The sequence below is a fragment of the Neofelis nebulosa genome, chromosome 1, assembly GCF_028018385.1.
Source record: "Neofelis nebulosa isolate mNeoNeb1 chromosome 1, mNeoNeb1.pri, whole genome shotgun sequence".
NCBI lineage: Eukaryota > Metazoa > Chordata > Mammalia > Carnivora > Felidae > Neofelis > Neofelis nebulosa.
In genome coordinates, this window is record NC_080782.1 from 113,284,052 (window position 1) to 113,305,423 (window position 21,372).

Below are 21,372 nucleotides of genomic sequence, written 5' to 3' on the forward strand. Positions count from 1 at the left end.
GACTTACATTTAGCAAGAGTCTGGAAATGGTCCTGAGAACACATTGAGAAGAAAATATCTAGAAATAGAACTAGTAGCACAATTAGATCACTAAGAGATCTTGAAACTACTAGTAGATCAGCTGTGATGCAAAGAGATTGATGGCTGCATGCTTCAGCATGCCCTGAGGTCCAAGACCAAAGCAAGCCCGCACCGCATCTGAAGCATCACTACACCATGCACCACATATCAAACAAAACTTACAACACTCATACATTGTCCTTTTTGAATGCTCTTAAGCGGTGCTAGTGGGATACCAATATGATCATTGGACCCTGGAGTGCAGATGCAAGGATAAACGGTGTTTGACATTGTAGAGGTGACTTTTTAGTATGTTGGCAGCCATTCTTGATTCTCTAACCAAGAGCTTTGGGACCCTGGAATGCATTCAGTCTGGTATAATACAGTATTTACCCTCAAAGATTACAGTTAGAATTAATTCCTCTGGCTAAGTCCAAATCCACAATTGAGAAAACCATAGCCTGAAATAAAAGTATGTTCACACTCTTTCTCTAGTTCAAGCTCACCAATGTGTCTAGGATTGTAGAAGAGAAAGGTAACAAGAAATGAAAACAGGCATCCTAAGACCAAAAATAATACAAACTGAAAGGAAACGAAAAAAAAAATTACCAGACTAAGGCTGAGAAATTCAGGAATATAGTCTCTTAGATATTTATTGTAATCTCCAAAAAATAAAACAAGATAAACCCAAAGAACAAAAACCACTTTCTATACAGAATTCACATACAAACTTAATACCTAATAGAGCACATACAGTTTTTACACAATTTCAATAAAGAGAATTAAAACTTCACAATGTGAATACTTTGTAGCTTTAAACCCAGACAAGAGCTCCTGTGGACACATAAGAGTCACGATATTTTCTGTGCAGCAGTTAGTTTTCAACTAAATGTCACAATCACTATATGAAAGCACTAAGCTGTTACTGAATATTTTCTGAAGAAGAGCTCCATAGAACAGTCACTGAGGAGCCAGAAAGTGCCCAGTTACAAAAGTCTTTGTGCATTTCCCAAAATGCTCAGTGGGAAACGTAGAACTACAGAAAAATCTCTGGGCACGCATCTGTCTTGTTGACATTGGATTATACAATGTTTTGTGGTTCGATGCATGGGCAAAATGTCTAAATCAACTGTTTTTATGTGACTTTAAAGCAGTTGATGTTTTGTGGCAGAGTCTGGGGCTGCTCAGCACAGAGGAATATGTCGATGCTGCAACTTGTCTTCCTCATGGGGACAAAAGCAAGAGGGCGCCAAACAGGGTAATCTGTTGGCTTTTACAAGGCCAGTTGGGTTCTCTGCAGAAAAGCAATGATATATAGCTGCCCCTTCTGCACATTTCCATTCATAGGGAACATAATGTGACCTTGCCCATGTATTGTCTGGAAAAATCTCATTATCTCATTCTTGCTGGGATCACATTCTTGAGTCTCGCTCTTCTTAGAGTTCTCTCTACTCCTCTATCCTGCCATAATTTAGCATTCACATAATATCCTGGTATTTTTTTCCCTGTTCTTCAGTCAGTATGTAGGGGTAGGAATCTTACATCTTCCCTGTTTAATTCCCACAGCGCTAAGCACATGGTATTCAATAATTGTGATGACTAACGAAACATTTACATATGCTCTTAAATTATTCTAGTGTTGGCTCCCTGCTTACGTTCATCTTTTTTTTTTTTTTTTCCAATTTGGCACAAAGTCATCCCTAATCTCCCTGCTTCATCCACATTTACTTGACTTCCTCAGTTGGTTTGAGAGCTGAGTATAAATTTCACGCTATCACATTTAAAAATAGGGCCACACATCACTGGTGGTAGCCCAAAGCCATTTAAGATTATTGGGACATCCTCACATGTCAATTTCAGGCAACTGCTGTAGAAAGAATGGAAGGTTTCATATGATGTACAGATGGCCAAGGTTATCTAAAACCAACTGTTTTTCATCACTTTTAGTGAACAAATCATAACTTTTCTTCCTACGGGTATCATCATTTATTTTGCTAACTAAATGAAAAGGCAAAGTACAATATTAAAATGAGTGTTTTGCCTTAAAAATTAAATTGGCATATAGAAACTTAAGGTAGTTGATCTACTTCAAACCTCATGTAAAAAAAATACAGTTTTTGTTAATCCAGAAACCAGGCCTATTTTTTTTTTAATTTTTGCATCTCACTGAAATTCTAGGCCTCTAATTGTAAGATTAACCAAGGGGGTTTGAGGATGAATATATGAATCTATGTTGAAATACCAAAGAAAATTAAGAATTCTGACTTTTGCTTCTCCTCTATCACCAGTGTGGACAATTGAGAATTGAAAGTGAGTAAAACATTAACTACAACCTAAAAAGACATCAATGTTTTAGAATTCCTGGGTTGACAGTGTTGAATTTGCAAACAAAATACAAAATCGAATAACAAAATATACATACAAATGCAAGAAAAATTCTTAGTACACAGAATATGTGATCAACATTTCTGAAAAGAATAAATATGACTTTACCTTATGTGCATATTTTTTCTTAGGTATCTAAATTAGCCTCTTATAAGAGGAAAACTCTGAATTTAAGAAGGGAATGCCTATATAAAATGAATGAACATCGATTCTGTTTTAAAAATAAAATCCACAATTCTAAAGCGCAAAATTGACATATATTTGCAGATACTAAGTGTTTGGTTTTATAGGAAAAAAAGTACTTTAAAATAGGCACAGAGGAGTTTCACATGACACCAATAAGGTACTTACTGTATAAATTGCACCACTAGACAAATACAGCTACGAGAAATAATTTGAATAAGTTACACAGCCATCAAAGCATCTCACACATTCATTATAATTCACTCTTGCACGCTAGTTTATATACACTGAGTAAGTCATTAAATATTGCACTTATTGGCCCATGAACCCTCAATTATGAGGTGTTGAAAAATAGAAAACAAATCTATTTTTATAACATATTTCATGCAACATTTAAGACATTTCAGTTCCACAAACACCATTAAATAGTTGTACATTTGGACAGTCCAACGGTATCACATCACGTCTGACGACAACAATATATTAACAGGAATTACAGGAAGTTTTCATTTAGCACACATCCTAGGGATGATGAAACAATGCATGGAAAACCATCCTACTGATAGAGCAAACAATCCCCAGATTTCACTTTGATGAGGAATATGGAACCACTAGACAGATGCAAGTCATGCTCACGTCCCTGAGAGGCCAGGGGCCTGTATGGGTCACGTACCATCTGTGTCTTTAAGAACAGCATTCATGAACCTAAGCAATCCCTAGCCACAAACATGAATATGGAAATATGGCCATTAAAAAAAAAGCCACAGCCAACTCTCAGTTGTCCACTAGGAAGGAAAGTAAGAATACAGGTGAAGGAAATACACAGGTAAACCCCCAACTTCATTTCAGCAAATACTTATTGATTGAAACTCCACCAACAGTAGTGCTGATGGGAGGGAAGTGGTGGAATTTGAATCTCACATCCTATTCTCGGTCCTGTCAGTCAGTGAGAGGATAGTGCTTTAAAAAATGAAAAAAAAAAAAAAAAAAAACACCAGGAAGTGGAAAAGAAAACCACAACTGGAAAGTTCAATTCCTTACCAGCTACATGCTCTGACAGAGGTTTGGAAATTATTTTTCTCTAGGATGCTGGCAAAACGTATTTTTCTCTATTCTTACTGGAAATTATGTGCACAAACACACAAATCAGCGCAAAGAATCTATTGTGTAGACCTTTTTAAACAACATGTGAGTTACAGTTGGAACACAGCAGAAGCTCCCTTTTCCCTAGCACTGAGAAAGCACCATATATGAAAATTTCCTTTCATATAAAAGGTATCTGTGTGTGTGTGTGTGTGTGTGTGTGTGTGTTGGAAGTGGCCTAAGTGTAAATATTTTAATCTACCAAAGGGAATTAGTTGATTGGAGTGTCCAACATTTCTGTAAAGGTTTTTAAGAAAAAAAAACATTTACTTATGAAATGCTAATAATACATACATATTATTTTAAATAAATATCCCAGACCTGTTTTTGCACCCTTAGGGGATACTGTATTTCTAGAATCTAGAGCCCTTTAAGTGCATCATAGGGAGAAAGAGGTTTTTTTTTTTTTTTTTCTGGTCATAAACTTCATCTTTGACCCAATTTGTCTTAATCCATTCCAGAATAGAAAACAGGTTTATGTTGCTTTGGTCAAAAATCACTTACAATACAAAGCAATCCAGAAAACTGACCCTACCAGTTCAGCTTGTTGGAAAGGCTTCTTCATTTTACTGGTGCACTACTCAAGCACAAGTAGTATACACAAACAGGCAAAGCAAAGCAGTGATGCAGAGGTTTTATCTTCCAGGGGGGTGAATAGAAAGGCCACATGGGTCAAGTTGCTCACATGCTACCCTGACATAGCACTCTGAGTATACACACAAAGGAACAAAGAGTTTGAGTTACCAGTCATGCAAACTCTCTCTCTAACTTAACGTTTCTTCAGACAGAAAGACCACTTCCTAAATATACCACACCAGAAATACCTGATTGAGAATTCTAATAGTATATGAAAACTATTCACAAACGCTTTTTGGTCTCAAAGGGTTTTAGTCATGACTTGAAGATAAGATTTAGGTCACAGTTTTTCACATGCAGCTACTACCTCAGCCTTAAGATGGCTTGGTAGAGTCTGGATCCATTTTAAACATAGTCTGACAAGTGCCACATGGTCAACCGAGGATGGCATAAGACATACTCATTGTGCAATAAGACACACAGTGGACCAAACCCGTCAGGATGAACCTCTGATAACAGACTACCACATTCCAAAACTACTGTTGCTTTATGGAAGTTCATTTAAGAGTGGAGTATTTCTACTTTAAAAAATATTTAATATGTGAAAGTCTATTTTCAGCATAGACTTGGTCAAAATTGGAGGTTTAAATTGGTCCCTGAAAAATGACCAGTGTGATCAACAAAAGGACTATAATGATTCTGGATCAGAGTTAAGTAGGTGAAAGATACATGCTCACCATGTGTTTGAGTGTCTTGTTGAAGTTAGGTTTTAGTTTTGTAGAATTTATCCTTCACATTTATCATAATGATGCTGCAGTTTTCTGCTACAACTGAAGGCATCCTAGTTCCCTTGAGAAATAATAATCTTAGCACTTATTTACCAGGCAGCAAAGGGATACTGACTTGAGGTAAACCTCAGCAGGAATTAGAAGAACCTACAGCAAAGTTCACCAAGGCAGTAGAAGCTGTGCTGGAGAGGGGAGTGCAGCAGCAAAGAAGGGATGGACTGTCCTAACTCAGTTGTTCTTAGGACCCCAAACATGGAATGCCACATTTAAACTGCCATCTTAGGACTTGAGAAATATCATGCACCTTCTTCATCCATCCATGTCCTCCGAAATGTAAATGCCCATCCACTTGGAGGACACCTATTTAGATGAAAAATTTCCAGTCCAGGTTTGCACTTGAACTAAGAATGGAATGTACCAACACCAAAGCTCTTGGAAGCATTTGCTCAACAATCAAGGTTTGTTTCTCAAAGTAATGGCAGGGGTGAGGGTGAGAAGATGGGCATCAGAGAGACAGATTCATACTTGAAACACTAATTGAATTGTATCAAATACAACAAGATGGATGTTTTAAACGTACACACTATGTACTTTTTAAGGTATCTTGATCTTGTAAATACAAATTTACGCCATCGTTAAAAACAATTTGTGGCTATTAAGCTTTTGTGAGGGATGGAGAGAATGTAAGAAGCTGAGTGTGTGTGTATTGTCAGCAAAAAGGTTAAACATTGCAATTAAGTAATATAGTTGAATCCTCCAGCATTACCTCTTATGACAAAAAATATTTAATTTTCAAACCAAAATCCGTTAGTAAAATTAGGAATAGAGAATATTCTCGCTTCCTAATGCTTCATAGCATTGAGCTCTGTTACAATCCCCTCTGGAAACTTGTCATTGAAACTCACACCTGGGTGGAAGCTTCAGGACAGAGAATGAATTAGGAAAGCCCCACCTCAACTGAGGTTTGGAAAACAAAGTATCCACAATTCCTTGGCAATGACACTTGGGCATCCCGCTTCCCTGACTGCCATAAATTAGTCAAATTTTGAACTGATTAGTTCAAATTAGTCATGTCTGACATTGTGAAGTAGGCTCCTGACTTGGTCTTTTGGTCTTAGGGCCAATTTCAGTCAGTTTCTCAGAGAAGGGGTTTACACAAAAGTAAAACTCAGCTCTTTACCTTCTACGTTTCTGACCCTGATTCTGCTCTCCCCTTTAAAATAATACATATAAGCAAGGTCCTTGTAAAAGCCATGTGGACTTCATACTTAGGTCCCGGACATCTGTATATGTATATGGGATGGGGCTGTGAGAGAGGCAAGTTTTCCTTGCCTTCTTGCTTGGTATTAGATTATACAACTGAACCTAACAGCTCTATCATTGAACATGGCCATGTTCTAGTCCAGGTTATAGAAATAGCACACTATCATGCAAATAGACTTCTGTAGCAAACAAATATGTTTTTATTGCCACTCCCCTTCTCTTCACTGTCATTTCTGGAATTCTTGAAGCTTGTTGGAGCATTAAAATCCAATAAGACATTCTTGTCTTTACTAAGCTGTGGCCTGCCATCTAGGGTGCCACGGTGGAAATTTATTACCAATTAGTGGATCTGAAGCTCAAGGTGAGAAATGACACTGATAGGCTTAAAACATCCCACAGGTATTCTGTAATTTTCACTTTCTTACTAATAATGTATATGACCTAGTTCTTTAGCTTGTAGACATTTATTATCCAATGGCAAATTTACCTATCAGTATCCTTGCTAAAAAGACTTTCACCCAATACTTTTACAGGAACTGTGCATGAAGAGAGGGGAAAAAAAACTTGAACATAGCCACCAAAAGACGGGGAAAGTGGCTCTACCTAATGAAACTGTCCTTCTACATCTGCCAATCTGTGCCTTCCTAACATCTAAATTGCAAACAATATTGGATGTGCTGAGGATGCCAATTTCCTTCTGGTGCCCAATGAAAAGAGCTGGTGAGATTTGTATCTTGTTATTCCTATAGGGAATGGGGATATGCATTAGAATTAGGAAGAACTGGATTGAAAAAGACTAGAGATAAACATGGTCTTTTCCTCAATCTTTGAACCATTGGGATATTGTTTAAATTACTTGTATTAGGTACAAGAATGTAGCTGAGGTGTGAACAGAAGGCACTGGTTTGGGAAGCAAGCCTCTATCCTGTGAGAAGAGGGGCTCTAACAAGCTTCAACTTGAGCTTGATTCTGAGCATTGGTGATGGTTTCAGAAAGTGGTGGTGATGTGTGTGTAATGGGGGGCAGTTATTAGGGAAATAGGGGTGAACTCAGTCCTTTGAGTGCTGCAGGTATTCCTACCTGTCTTGGTTAAAACAACTGTCACATCATGCCTTAACCAGATGCCTCTCAGGCTGTTGGTGCCCTCAACGATTCAGAATGTTGGGCACATACAGTGGCAACAGTAACCCTGGGTTAGAGACATTGATTATTTAAACAACTAAATTAAGAGGATTGTTTAAATCTAGTTCCTATTAAATAATTCTACTTCTCACACTGGAACTAGATTTAATGTCTTAGAAAATTGGCAAGAGTTTCAAACACAGTACTTTAAGTTCTTTATAGTCAATGGTCTCCTCAGTTATTAATAACACTGAAAAACAGACACATTTCCTGAACGGTAAACTAACCAGACCCATGACGGTCTCCTGAGATCTCCTCTTGTCCACACACAAACAATTCCTTGTTTATCATCCATACAAGTGAATTGCAAATTTGAACCCGTGGCACAAAAGTCAGTTGTAGTGAAATTACAGTCTGAGGTCCCAGCAGTAGCTTAATCTTGAGAAGAAATCTGAAACAAAAAGAGCCTACAAAGACAAGTAACAAATTACATGCAAATACCAGATGTTTATAGATGGATAGTCCTTACAAATTTGAGATCACATATTTGCCACATATTAACACAGGAAATCTCCCACAAATTGAATGCATGTATGAGCCACTGACATCAAAGATTTCCCTCAAATAATTATTAGGCAGTATAAATGAAGGTTAATTAACCATTTATAAATGCTGTTGGTTGGTGATCTGCCCCCCGCCCCGCAGAACTGCCTTTGTGGGGACATTAACAACCACAGTTGGGCTGTGGTGGAGGAGGGGTTTCCTTGAGTCTTGTGTTCTGCTTGGCGGCAGTGATGGCCGGATCTGTCTCCAAACTCTCTGACATTTTGTCACAGATGATATCCACAAGACGCTCAAATGTCTGCTTGACATTAATGTTATCCTTGGCACTTGTTTCAAAAAATTCAAACCCTGGAGGAAACAAAGAGAAACACAGCTTGGTCACTTTACACTTCTGCTGAAAACTAAATGGGACTTGATTATGGTTTTTGCTGCTTGATTGTGTGAGAGAGAAGAGGTGGGCCCAAGATGCAATTTGAACAAATGTTATCTTCTTGTATCAAATTCTTTTGTTCACGGCTGTGTTCCCATTTTTTTTTTTTTTTGTTGCTCCCAGCACGGCTGAATGAACACCAACAAATCTCTTTGCAGAAGTTAGTAAGGGCAACGTCGAGGATCTGCCACAACATGTCCTTCCAACTCCCGGCACCAGGTAGCTTCTCGAAAACTTCTCTAAGGTGGATGTTATTTGGCATATCTTTCTTGTCCCATTTCAGATTCTATCAAGGCTTTTAACTTATATGTTTTCCTTAACCTGCAATAGGGGCTACCAAACATCACCAGGGTCTGGTCTCTTTCTGTGTCTGCCCTGCTGGGGCCCCAGGAAACGAGGGAGGGTGGGCTTTTGGTAAATTTTCAGCATCTAACTGGACACAAGGTGGCACTAAGGAGTCACTGGATTTACCTTAAATGTGCTTCAACCTCCTTTCAGAAATTTTTGTGTCCTCTTAGCCCTTCACTGCTTTGTATACCATTGCATCTATCAATTGGTGCTGATTTTCCTAGGGCTTCTGTCATCTATCAGCAGCAGTGTTTTTACTGACCTCTGGGAAAGGACCTGATACATTCCCAAAGAGATGCCAAAATAGCCAGGAGGTACAAAAAAAGGTGGTGGCAGTTGGACACTTCTACCGATGTGTCACTGTACCTGGGCAGAAGCAGCCATAGTTGGCTGTTCTGTACACAATCTTAACACTCTATTGTTTGCCTTCACATTCCAGGGGCTCAGCTTGCCAGTTAGTTGCCATGACAACCTCCCCAGTCCATTCAGGGGACTTTGATTTAGGATGTATTGGGCTGGACACAAAAATGCTTTTCTAATCCATTCTGAATTTTACGCCCTATAAATCCTTCTGCTTACATCTGGCCCTATCTCAAAGGAGCCACATGGATTCAGAATGATTAAATCATTTGATTTCATCTCAGCTCCTGAGACCAAAGGAGGAAAAAAATAGACTAATATTTTACATCCATGTCTAAACACTTTAATAACCCAGAATACTTTTTAAAAGTAATATTGAAAGATAAAAAGCAATTCTCTGGAAAAACTTATAATTTAGTTATGATAATATGGAGTTAAATGACTATTTTTGAGCTTGAATTTCACTCATTATGTATTATAAAAATATGATGTGATTAATTGTAGGATTGGATTTAGAGGAGCATGAGGAAGAACAGTATGGATCCAAACAATGTGTTTATTGCCAAGATGTAGGACTATATGCATCCTATTGGGGATTTTCCCAGTGCTAAGTAAGGATGCTAAGATTCCACTGAACTTAGAGAAAAAAATCCCATAATTTGGCACAAAGGTTTTATGGACAGATTGAGTTCTCTCATGCTAATATTTAGTTTCCTTAAATAGTGGCATTTGGGAATACACTGGACTTGAAAGTCTCATAAAACATTACTCATAAAACAGTAATCTGTGTAAGCTTTTGTCAAATGTGATTCCTTTAATCTGGGCTTTGAGACACACCCTGATGCTGGTTTACAACTTGAGGTTAGTAAAATGAACCTAAATCCCAAGAGCCAGAATTCTCTCAGGGGCTTGACCAGGAAAATAACACCATATTACAACAGTCTTCTATAGAAGAGGGTGCCAGGGTATGGTAAGTGGTAGATGCATTATCAGTCAGAAGATGGGAAATCTAGCCTCACCATCAAGTCATGTTTTTGTCAGGTTACTTTTGACATTTGCCTTACTTAGTTACAGAGCTCGAAGGCTCAGAGCCACAAGGCTCGAAGGAGAAAATATATATAAAGTGCCAAGTGAACCCAACCCTGCTATGATAATAGTATTAATTAAACAAATATTTGAATGTTATCATATAACCGGTCCTATTCATAGAACTTGATATATTGTACCTCCTTTCTTCTGTGAAAGTAGGTGCTAGTATTGAAATAATTTCCTGGTAAGGAAACAAGCACAAATGTATCTAGTTCTTTGCCGAAACATTTATTTGCCCAGTTTATAATGGTAAAACTGGCTTTGAACTAGTAACCTGGACACTCTCTTGCAACTTTTTGGTTTCAGCTGAATTGTGAATTCTATGCTAATCAATAACCATACTCTAAATCTAGTTAATTTTCTAATTCTTTCAATAGTGAAAGCTTATAGTGTAGACTGTGAAACAACTATCATAATGATTGGTACTCTGATACATTGTGCTACATAAGACTGATGGAGGTGGCCATCAGAAATAATCTGAGGCATACCTCAGAGATCTTGTTGGTTCAATTCCAGACCACCTCACTAAAGTGAACATTGCAATAGAGCAAGCCAGATGAATTTTTTGGTTTCCCAGTGTATATGAGTTTATGTGTCAAAAATGTACATAATTCAAAAATACTTTAAAATTTCTAACCATCTGAGCTTTCAGTGAGTATTAATCTTTGTGCTGGTGGAAGGTCTTGCTTCGATGTTGATGGATGCTGATGGTGTGGGTGGCTGGCAAGACAACAATGAAGTTTGCAGCAAAGATGGATTCTTGCTTTCACCAACAGCAGTGCATTGCTGTTGGATAACATTTTATGCAGAGAACTTACTTCAAAATTAGAATCCATTGTCTCAATGTTGTCATTTTCCATGCCCAGATCTATAAGGGGAATCACTATCTATGGAAGGTATAACCTTATAATATAGAAGGCTTGAAAGTAACGTTGATTCTTTGATGTTGTGTAAGCAGGCATGAAAACATAACATAGAATAGTCCCACTAGTTTGCTTTTGAAGTCAGATTTTTAAATTTTTTTTAATCCTTATTTACTTTTGGAGAGAGAGAAACAGAGCATGAGCAAGGGAAGGGCAGAGAGAGAGACTGAGACACAGAATCCGAAGCAGACTCCGAGCTGTCAACACAGAGCCCAACATGGGGCTTGAATTCATGAACCGCAAGATCATGACCTGAGCCGAAGTCAGACACCTAACTGACTGAGCCACCCAGGTGCCCCTGAAATCAGATTTTTAAACTAAAAAGCTTCTGCATAGTGAAGGAAACCATCAACACAATTAAGAAAATATGTGCAAATCATAAATGTGACAAAGGATTATCTAAAATGTATAAAAAACTCCTACAACTGAGTAGCCAAAAAAAAAAAAAATCTGATTAAAAAGTGGGCAAGAGGATCATAATAGACCTGTTTCTAAAGAAGACCTATACATGGCAAACAGGTAAATGAAAAGGGAACATGTGTTGGGCCTTATTAGTCATTAGAAAAATGCAAAACAAAGCAACAGTAAGATAGTCATTTTGAAAGGTGAGAAGTGATAATCTTAAAAAGAAGTTCTGGTAAATAAGTCCAGAAAAGAGAATGCTTATGCACCACTGGTGTGAACGGGTGCAGCCACTCTGGAAAACAGAGGTTCCTCAAAAAATTAAAAATAGAATTGCTGGGTCATATGGTAATTCTAAGTGTCAACTGATAAATGGAAAAAGAAAATGGGGTCTATATATATACACAGTGGAATATTATTTAACATTCAAAATGAAATCTTGCCATTTGTGTCAACAAGGATAGACCTTGTGGGCATTATAGTAAGTGAATTAAATCTGATGGAGAAAGAAATACCATATGATCTCACTTACATGTAGAATCTAAAACAACAACAGAAAAACAAACTGTCAGACACAAAGAACAGATGAGTGGTTGCCAGACATGGGGAGGATTAGAGGTGCATGAAACATCCCATTAAAGTCAAGCATTCACTATCTTTAAACACCACTGATGGGAATGTATAATGATCCAGGTTTTTGGAAATACTCTGGAAGTCTTAACTTGTTAAACATAGTTACAGTATGACCCAGCAATTCTACCACTAGGTATATACCTGGAAGAAATAAAAACAAGTTTATATAAAAAGTTGTATACAAATGTTTACAGCCACAACAAAAGAAACCAGCCCTAGTGTCTCATCCACTGATGGATCATCAAAGTATAGTATATCCATATAATGGGTTATCATTCAATCATAGAAAGTTTTTCTTGAAAACATTATGCTAAATAAGTATACATAAAGGACTACCATTGTAGGATTGCATTTATACAAAATGTTCAAAACTGGCAAATCTATAGAGACAGAAAATAGGTTAGTGGTGACCTAGGGCTGGCATGGCAAGTTGAGGAAAGAGAGAATGAATGCTAATGGCTGTGGGGTTTCTTTCTGGGGTGATGAAAATGTTTCAGTTTGATTACAGTAAAGTTGTACAACTCAGAATACACTAAGCCCCAGTGAATTGTATACTCTAAATGGGTCAATTTCATGAGGTAGGAATTACATTTCAATTATGCTGTTATACATATTTTTAAAATATGTGTTAAATCAGTGAAAATGTATGATGGCCATAAGAGATCTCTATCGAAATGATTTCCCATGCCCACCACTCTAGGTCCTAGAGAAATTTTCTTTTATAGGCAACAATGTATTAGTACATGTTAATGGCTATACCATGTTGTGAAATCATTTGTTTTCAAAAGATGTTCTGGGAAATTGAGTCTCTTTCTCCATCCCCAGGAAAATCCTAACCACTATTTGGGGCACTTGGACGGTCTCCAACTTCACTTTGAAAGAATAATCAGAATTGCTATCATTTTTATAGAGGGTAAGCAGTTCCTACAACCATACTGCAATAAATCATTTTCATCTCATTATTAAAAGTCTATGATTTGTGCTTAGTTTTGTATTCTCAAATTCCTAATAAGACTTTTGATTTCCAGATTCTAATGGCAGTTCTGTGGAACTAGATGAACCAGGGTGGAAAAAAAGGTCATTTTGCTGCCAGCTGGGTGACATTAGGGCCAAAACTCTGGATTTCTGAGCAGCACAATGAGCTGGCAAGTGAGCTCTTTTTTCAGGAGGAGCAATCAATAAGAATTTGAATATACTTGCCTCAAGAAGTGCTGGAGAAAGCCTTCCAAAGCTGAAGAGAACTGGAACTAAGCCAAAGATTCATATTGCTACAATAAGTACTCAAATATTCTAGTCTGAGTCCTCATCATTAGCCAGGCCTGACCAGATGGTAGCTTTCTCCTGCTTCATCTGGATTCTTATTATATATAACGGTTATTGTATGGCCTTCACAAATCATGGTGGATGTAGAAAAAGTTTGGTGCCTGCCTTTCCTACTCCTGACGGGAGTTTAACATTATCTGTAGGTGAGAGAAGCTCAGCTTTAGCAGTACAAAGGGTAGTGCTACAACTACAGTAGCGCATGCTAGGATTCATTCCTTTTGTGAAGAAAATCTTTATTAACTAACTCTACTGACATTCCCTCCTATAAAGCACCAAAGTTAGTCAATTAGGTCGACAAGCCTGTCCACCCCTCCCCTAGTGAAGTGCCTTGATCCAAGGCACTTCCAAGTTTCCTCTAGATATGGCTGTGTATTACATTTGGCTACCAAACTGCTAAAAATTACATTTTGACCCAACTTAAAATTCTTATTTCTAGAGTGTCATCACTAAGATGGCAACATAGGTTATTCTTAACTTTGCTGCTCCTTCACAAGAACTAACAATTATTCATAGACAAGACACCTTTTGAGAATCCTAAAAGAAAGGGAAGAGGATGAACAGAGACCAAAACACATAGCTAAAGAGAGAAAAACATGGTCACAGACATTAAACTTAAGGGGTGCCTGGGGGACTCGGTTAGGCGTCTGACTTCAGCTCAGGTCATGATCTCATGGCTTGTGAGTTTGAGCCCCGTGTTGGACTCTGTGTCTCCAACTCTCTCTGCCCCTCCCCAGCTCGTTCTCTCTCTCAAAAATAAACATTAAAAATAATTTAAACTTAAAATAGTAAGAGAGACAAGGAAGATGTATAAATATTCTATTACAAAAGGGTCACTCCAGGAAGGTGTAACCATTGTAAATATTTATGTACCCAACATCAGAGCATCTAAATACATATAGCAAAACAGAGCTAAATGGAGAAATAAATAACAATACGAGAATAGTTGGGGTCATTGATACTCTATTCTCAACAATTGATAGTTCTGCCAAACAGCAGATTAGAACACTACAGAATAAATAGATCTTAACAGAATATTATTCTTCACAAGCACACATGATATATTTTCTATTATAGACCATAGGTTAAGCCACAAAATGAGACCTAGCAAATTCGAGAAGACTGAAATCATATCAAATATCTTCTTTGACCATAATAGTATAAAGTAGAAACCAGTAACAAGAAGAATACTAGAAAAGTCATGAATACATGGAAATTAAACTGAACATAAAGGATCAAAGAAGAAGTTAAAGTGGAAGTAACAAGGCATCTTAAGACAACCAAAAATAAAAACACACCATACCAAAACTTAAGGGATGTACTAAAAGTAGTCATAAAGGGAAATTCATTGCAGTAAATGCACACATTGAGAAATAAGAAAACTTCCAAGTGAAACCAAGCCCAAGGTTAGCAATAAAGATTAGAACAGAAATAGAGAACAAGAAAACAATAGAAAAAGTTAACAAAATTAAAAACTTCCTCTTTTAAAAGAAGCAAAATTGACAACTCTTTAGACTAACCAAGGATAAAGCACCCAAATCAAAAACAGTGTAAAGTAATGAAGACATTACAGCTTCTACCACAAAAATACAAAGAATGTTAATAGGCTATTGTGAGCAACTATATGCCAACAAACTGGACAATGTAGAAGGAATTCTTTGGAACATGCAAACTACCAAGACTAAATCAGGAAGGACCTGCACACACCAACTACTAGAAAGGAAATGGGTTTTTCTTCATTTGAATCAGTAATCAAAAATATGCCAATACAGGATGGCTTCTCTGGTGAGTTTTACAAAACATTTGAAGAGTTAAGAGCAATCCTCCTCAAACTCTACCAAAAAGTTGAGCAAGAGGGAACACTCCCAAAGTTATTTTATGAGGCCAGCATTACCTTAATACAAAAGCACAAGAAGGACACAACAACAAAAGGAAACTACAGGCCAACATCCCTCTAGTATATACATGCAAAATTCTCAATAAAATAGCAAATGCATTCAGCTCAACATTAAAATAATCACTGACCATGATAAAATAGTATATACCCCTGAGATATGAGAATGGTTCAACAAAATTAATATATTAACACAATGAATGAAAAAAATAGGATCATCTCAAAAGATGCAGAAAAAACATTAGACAAAATTGAACACCCTTTCATGATAACACATTGATATGCTGAGGTACATTCCTTCCTGTATCTAAAGGCCACATAAGCCCACAGCTAACATCATACTCAAAGGTGAAAGACTGAAAGCCTTTATTTTGAGATCAGGAACAAGAAAACTGTTTCCACTCTCACCAATCTTATTCAACATAGTACCTCAAGTTCTAGACACAGCAATCAGACCAGAAGAAAATCCTGACTCCACCAAAACTGTTAGATTTAAATTCAGTAAACAATGAAAAATCAGTAGTGTTCTATATAGGAATAAATTATCTGAGAAATAAAATGATCTAATTTACAATAGCATCAGAAACAATAAAACACATAAGAAATTTAAGTAAGTGTAAGAGCTCTCTTCTAAGAAAATGATGAAACAAGTCAAAGAAAACACAAAGTAAAAGTATCCTATGTTCATTAATTTAAAAAACATTGCTAGAATGTCAATAATACCAAAAGCAATCTATAGATTCAGTACAGGATAGATTCAGTATAAGATTCCAGTGGCATTTTTTACAGAGGTGGAAAAATGATTCTAAAGTTTATATGTAATCACAAAAAATCCTGAATAAACAAAGTCACCCTGAGAATAAAGAACAAAGCAGAAAACAGCACAATGATTTCAAATTATACTATAAAGGTATTATCTTCAAAACAGTATGTTTCTCACATAAAAACAGTCACAGAGAACAGTGGAACAGAACTGAGAAGCTCTTTAAAACACAAATATAATCAATTAGTATTTGACAAGGGAGCCAATACTCCATGGAGAAAAGACTGAAAAATATACTATCTTATACTACTCACAAAAATTAATTTGAAATGGATGAATGACTTAATTATAAGACCTCAAACTGTAAACCTCTTAGAGAAAACATGGGGGAAAAGTTCTTGACATGGGTCTCAGCAATGATTTTTTGGATATGACACCTACAGCACAAGCAACCTAAGCAAGAACAAACAAAACATCAAACTAAAAAGTTTCTACACAGCTAACAGTGAACACAATGAAAATCCAATCTATTGAATGGGAAAAAAATATGTTTATAAATCGTATCTGATAGGGGGCTAATACACAAAATATACAAAGAACTCAAAGTTCAAAAGCGAAAAGACAATCTGATTAAAAGGTAGAGAACAACTCAAAAAGATATTTGTTTGAAGAAGATATATGAGTGGCCAACTGATACAAGAAATTATGCTAAACATCATCAATCACTATGGAAATGCAAATGAATTCCACAGTGAGGTATCCCCTCACACCTGTTAGAGTTGGTAGATCAGAAAGATAAGAATTAACAAATGCTGGTTAGAATGTGGATAAAAAGGAACCCTTGTACACTGTTATTGTTGGTGGGAATGCAAATGAGTGCAGCCATATGGAAAACAATATGGGGGTTCCCCCCAAAATTAAAAATAGAATTACTATATGATCCAGCAATTTCATTTCTAGATATTTATTTGAAGAAAACAAAAACACTAATTTGAAAATATGGATATACCTCCATGTTTACTGCAGCATTATTTACAATAGCCAACACATGGAACAACCTAATTATCCATCTGTGGATCATGGATAAAGAAGGGGTGGTGGTGGTGGTGGTGTGTGTGTGTGTGTGTGTGTAATATTATCCAACCATCAGCAATGAAGAAATCCTGCCATTTGAGGCAACATGGCTAGACCTTGAAGACATGATGCTATGGGAGGAGTTACAAAGACAGGAAAGTAGGGGGACCCTGGGCTTTCCTCTATCCTCAAACACAGTGGTATTGAGGTCAGATCATTTGAAACACCTAGGATATTGACTTGCAGAGTGGCAGAAGAATTTCCACAGTTGGAGTGAGATAGCATGGTACCTGTGAAGTGTGTGGAAGTGAATTAGAGAAGAGAAAATGGCGGTGCTGTGGAGGGGTAGGGATCCCCTGCCGTAGACAGACAAAAGGCAGAGAGAGAGGGGTTGAGAACAGTGGCATTTAGTTTCCAGGAGAGGAAAACCTCTCTGGACCATGGACTGGGGAACAAAAAGTACTGGGTGTCACAGGGTATTTTTTGCAAACAGTGTTTAGAGGTCAAGCTCTAATGTTTTCTAAGTACTTGACTTTCCTTGGAGTGGAGCTGTGGTGCTCCTGGGGTAGGGGGAGCTGGCTCCAGGGTACATAGTATGGTGTAGATATCTCTAGGTGTGTTGGGAGAGAACATTCCCCTTCCTGGAGTACTTTTGGAACAGGGTATATTGCCTCTCCAAGGACAAAAGACCATTTAATCACCAGCAAAATGCCTTTCATCACCAGGGAGACAGAGATGCACCCAAAGGGAATATAAAATTTGCTTCTTTTAGCGGTGCTACACCAAACATTCTTCACACCATGCAAGTGTGGGACTGGTTTTCTGGAACAAACGATTTCAGACACAGCATGGAGAGTCTCTACTCTGGAGTATGTGGGTAGATCCTTGCAGTGCTGGGTCCTTTAAGACTTTGGGTTTTGAATCCCAGTCACATGTCCAAAAAAAAAATGCAGGAGAGTTGTGGCACAGGGTGAGCTGACTGTCCATGCTATTGAGTGAGGGCTCCCTGAATAGCGGGGGTGTTAGATACCCAGTAGGGATGAGAGATTGAGGTGGTGCCATTCCCCCCACCCGTGCCAACATGGTGGGACTGCAGAGAGCAATACAGCAACCCCTAGCAGGGTAGAACCCATATATACCAAACCGCACGCCTCTGTGCCTGGCAATTGCTTATTTACTGGGGCAAGACAGACTCTGAGCCAACACAGCAGGCCTCTCCTCCAGAAGATCAGCATAGCCAGCACCTGGGATACATTAAGTATACTAAAAGTCGAGTGGTTTACAACAACACCTGCACCTGTTCTGGTAGGAATAGGCTTACTTTTTTTTCCTTTTGGAATCAGGCTCATAGTTTCTTGGGTTTTGCATTTCCTTTTTTTTTTTTTTTAATCAGACATTTCCCTCCTTTTTCCAGGCTTATTTCAACAAAAAAAATCAAAGCACACCTAGTTAAAGATCCAAATACTCTCCACTGCAAACAAGGATGAACTCTGCAAATGACTGACCAGTGGCAAAGAGCAGACAATATGCAAGAACAGAGTGAATACAGCCTACACCAGAAACATTCTGAGAAGTGCCAGTCCTTAGAGAATGTATGACCCCTTTTAAATATAGCATTACTCTCAGGTGCAGGAAACAACATTATTTTAAAACAAGCAAAAGACAGAAACTTAACCAAAAGGACAAGAGAAAGAATTCTCCCCAAAAGAAAGTTGAGAAAATCTAACAGCCATGGACTTGCTCAAAACAGATATAAGCACTATATCTGAACAAGAATTCAGAATAGCAGCCAAATGACCATTGGTTGGGCTTGAAAACAGCACAGAAGACGTGTGAAGAATCCTTGCTGCAGAGATCAAAGACCTAAAAACAAATCAGGAAAGTTGAATCAACCACAAGAAAAAAAAAGGAAAGCCCTCAAATACTTGGGGGTTAAAGAACATCCTAGTAAAGAATGAATGGGTTCACCAGGAAATTAAAGAAAATATTAAAAAATACATGGAAGCCAATGAAAATGAAAACACAACAGTCCAAAACATTTGCTATGCAGCAAAGGCAGTCCTAAGAGGAAAGTACATAGCACTTCAGACCTATCTCAAGAAGCAAGAAAGGTCCCAAATACGCAACTTAACCTTACACCTAAAGGAGCTAGAAAAGGGGCAGCAAATAAAACCTAAAGCTAACAGAAGAAGGGAAATAGTAAAGATCAGAGCAGAAATAAATAATATATAAACAACAAAAACCAGTAGAAGAGATCAATGAAACTAAATGCTGGTTCTTTTAAAGAACCAAAAAAAAAAAAAAAAAAATTGATCCACTCCCAGCAAGACTTATCAAAAAGAAAGGAGAGAAAACCCAAATAGATAAAATCACGAATGAAAGAGGACAGATCACAGTAATATCACAAAAATGCAAACACTTACAAAACTATGGGCAAACTGAAAGAAATAGACAAATTCTTCGGCACTCACACACTACTAAAACTGAAATGAGAAGAGAGAAAATTTGAACAGGCCCATAACCAGCAAAGAAATTAAATCAGTCATCAAAAAATCTAACAGAAGTCCTGGACCAGATGGCTTCCCCAGGGGAATTCTACCAGACATTTAAAGAAGAATTAGTATTTACTCTTCACAAACTGTTCCAAAAAATAAAAATGGAAGAAAAGCTTCTAAACTCACTCTATGAAGCCAGCATTACCTAATTCCAAAACCAGACAAAGACTCCACTAAAAAGGAGAATTACAGGCCAATATCTCTGATGAACCTGGAAATGGAAAATTCTCAACAAGGTACTAGTAAATCAAATTAAACAGTACATTAAAAGAATTAATCAAGTGGGATTTATTCCTGGGCTGCAGTACTGGTTCAGTATTCACAAATCAACGTGATAGACCACGTTACTAAAAAAAAAAAAAAAAAAAAGGATAAAAACCATATGATTCTCTCAATAGACACACAAAAACAGCATTGACAAAACAGAGCATCCTTTCTTGATAAAAACCCTCAACAAAGTAGGTATAGACGCAACATTCCTCAACATCATAAAGGCCATATATGAAAGGTCCACAGCTAATATCCTCAGTGGAGAAAGACTGAGAGCTTTACCCCTAAGGTCAGGAACACAACAAGGATGTCCACTCTCACCACTGTTGTTCAACATAGGACTAAAAGTCCCATCCTCAGCAATCAGACAACAAAGAGAAATAAAAGGCATCCAAATTGGCAAAGAGGAAGTCAAACTTTCATTTTTTGCAGACATGATACTCTACATGGAAAACCAAAATAGTCCATCAAAAAAACTGATAGAACTGATAAGTGAATTCAGCAAAGTTGCAGGATATAAAAGTAATATACAGAAAATGGTTGTGTTTCTATACACCAATAATGAAGCAGCAGAAATATCAAGGAATTGATCCTATTTACAATTGTACCAAAAACCATAAGATACCTAGAAATAAACCTAGGGGAGGTAAGAGATCTATAGGTGAACTACAGAAAGCTTATAAAGGAAACTGAAGAAGACACAAACAAATGGGTAAATATTCCATGCTCATGGATTGGAAGAATAAACATTGTTAAAATGTCTGTACTACCCAAAGAAATCTACATATTCACTATAATTCCTATCAAAAAAAAAAAAACACCAGCATTCTTCACACAGCTGGAGCAAACAATCCTAAAATTTGTATGGAAACAGAAAAGATGGTGAATAGCTAAAATAATGTTGAAAAAAGAAGACCAAAGCTGGAGGCATCACAATTCTGGACTTTAAGCTATATTACAAAGCTGTAATCATCAAGGGAGTACGGTACAAAAACATAGATCAATGGAACAGAACAGTGAACCCAGAAATGGATCCACAAATATATGGCCAACTAATCTTCGACAAACCAGGAAAGAGTACCCAATGGAAAAAATACAGCCTCTTTGGCAAATTTTGCTGGAAAAACAGGACAGCGACATGCAGCAGAATGAAACTGGACCACTTTCTTACACCATCTACAAAAAGAATTCAGAATGGATGTAAGACCTAAATATGAGATAGGAAAC

General features: G+C 37.4%; 1 protein-coding gene across 2 annotated transcripts in view; it reads right to left on the reverse strand.

The window, feature by feature from the left end:
* Positions 1–687: 687 nt before the first annotated feature.
* Positions 688–21,372, reverse strand: part of RAB3C (RAB3C, member RAS oncogene family) — a 294,417-nt gene continuing 273,732 nt past the window's right edge. For both annotated transcript variants that reach the window (XM_058731921.1, XM_058731911.1), the window contains exon 5: positions 688–8,432. In XM_058731921.1, the coding sequence (XP_058587904.1) occupies positions 8,245–8,432 (188 nt within the window). In that variant the 3' untranslated portion in view covers positions 688–8,244. The remainder of the gene's footprint in view (positions 8,433–21,372) is intronic.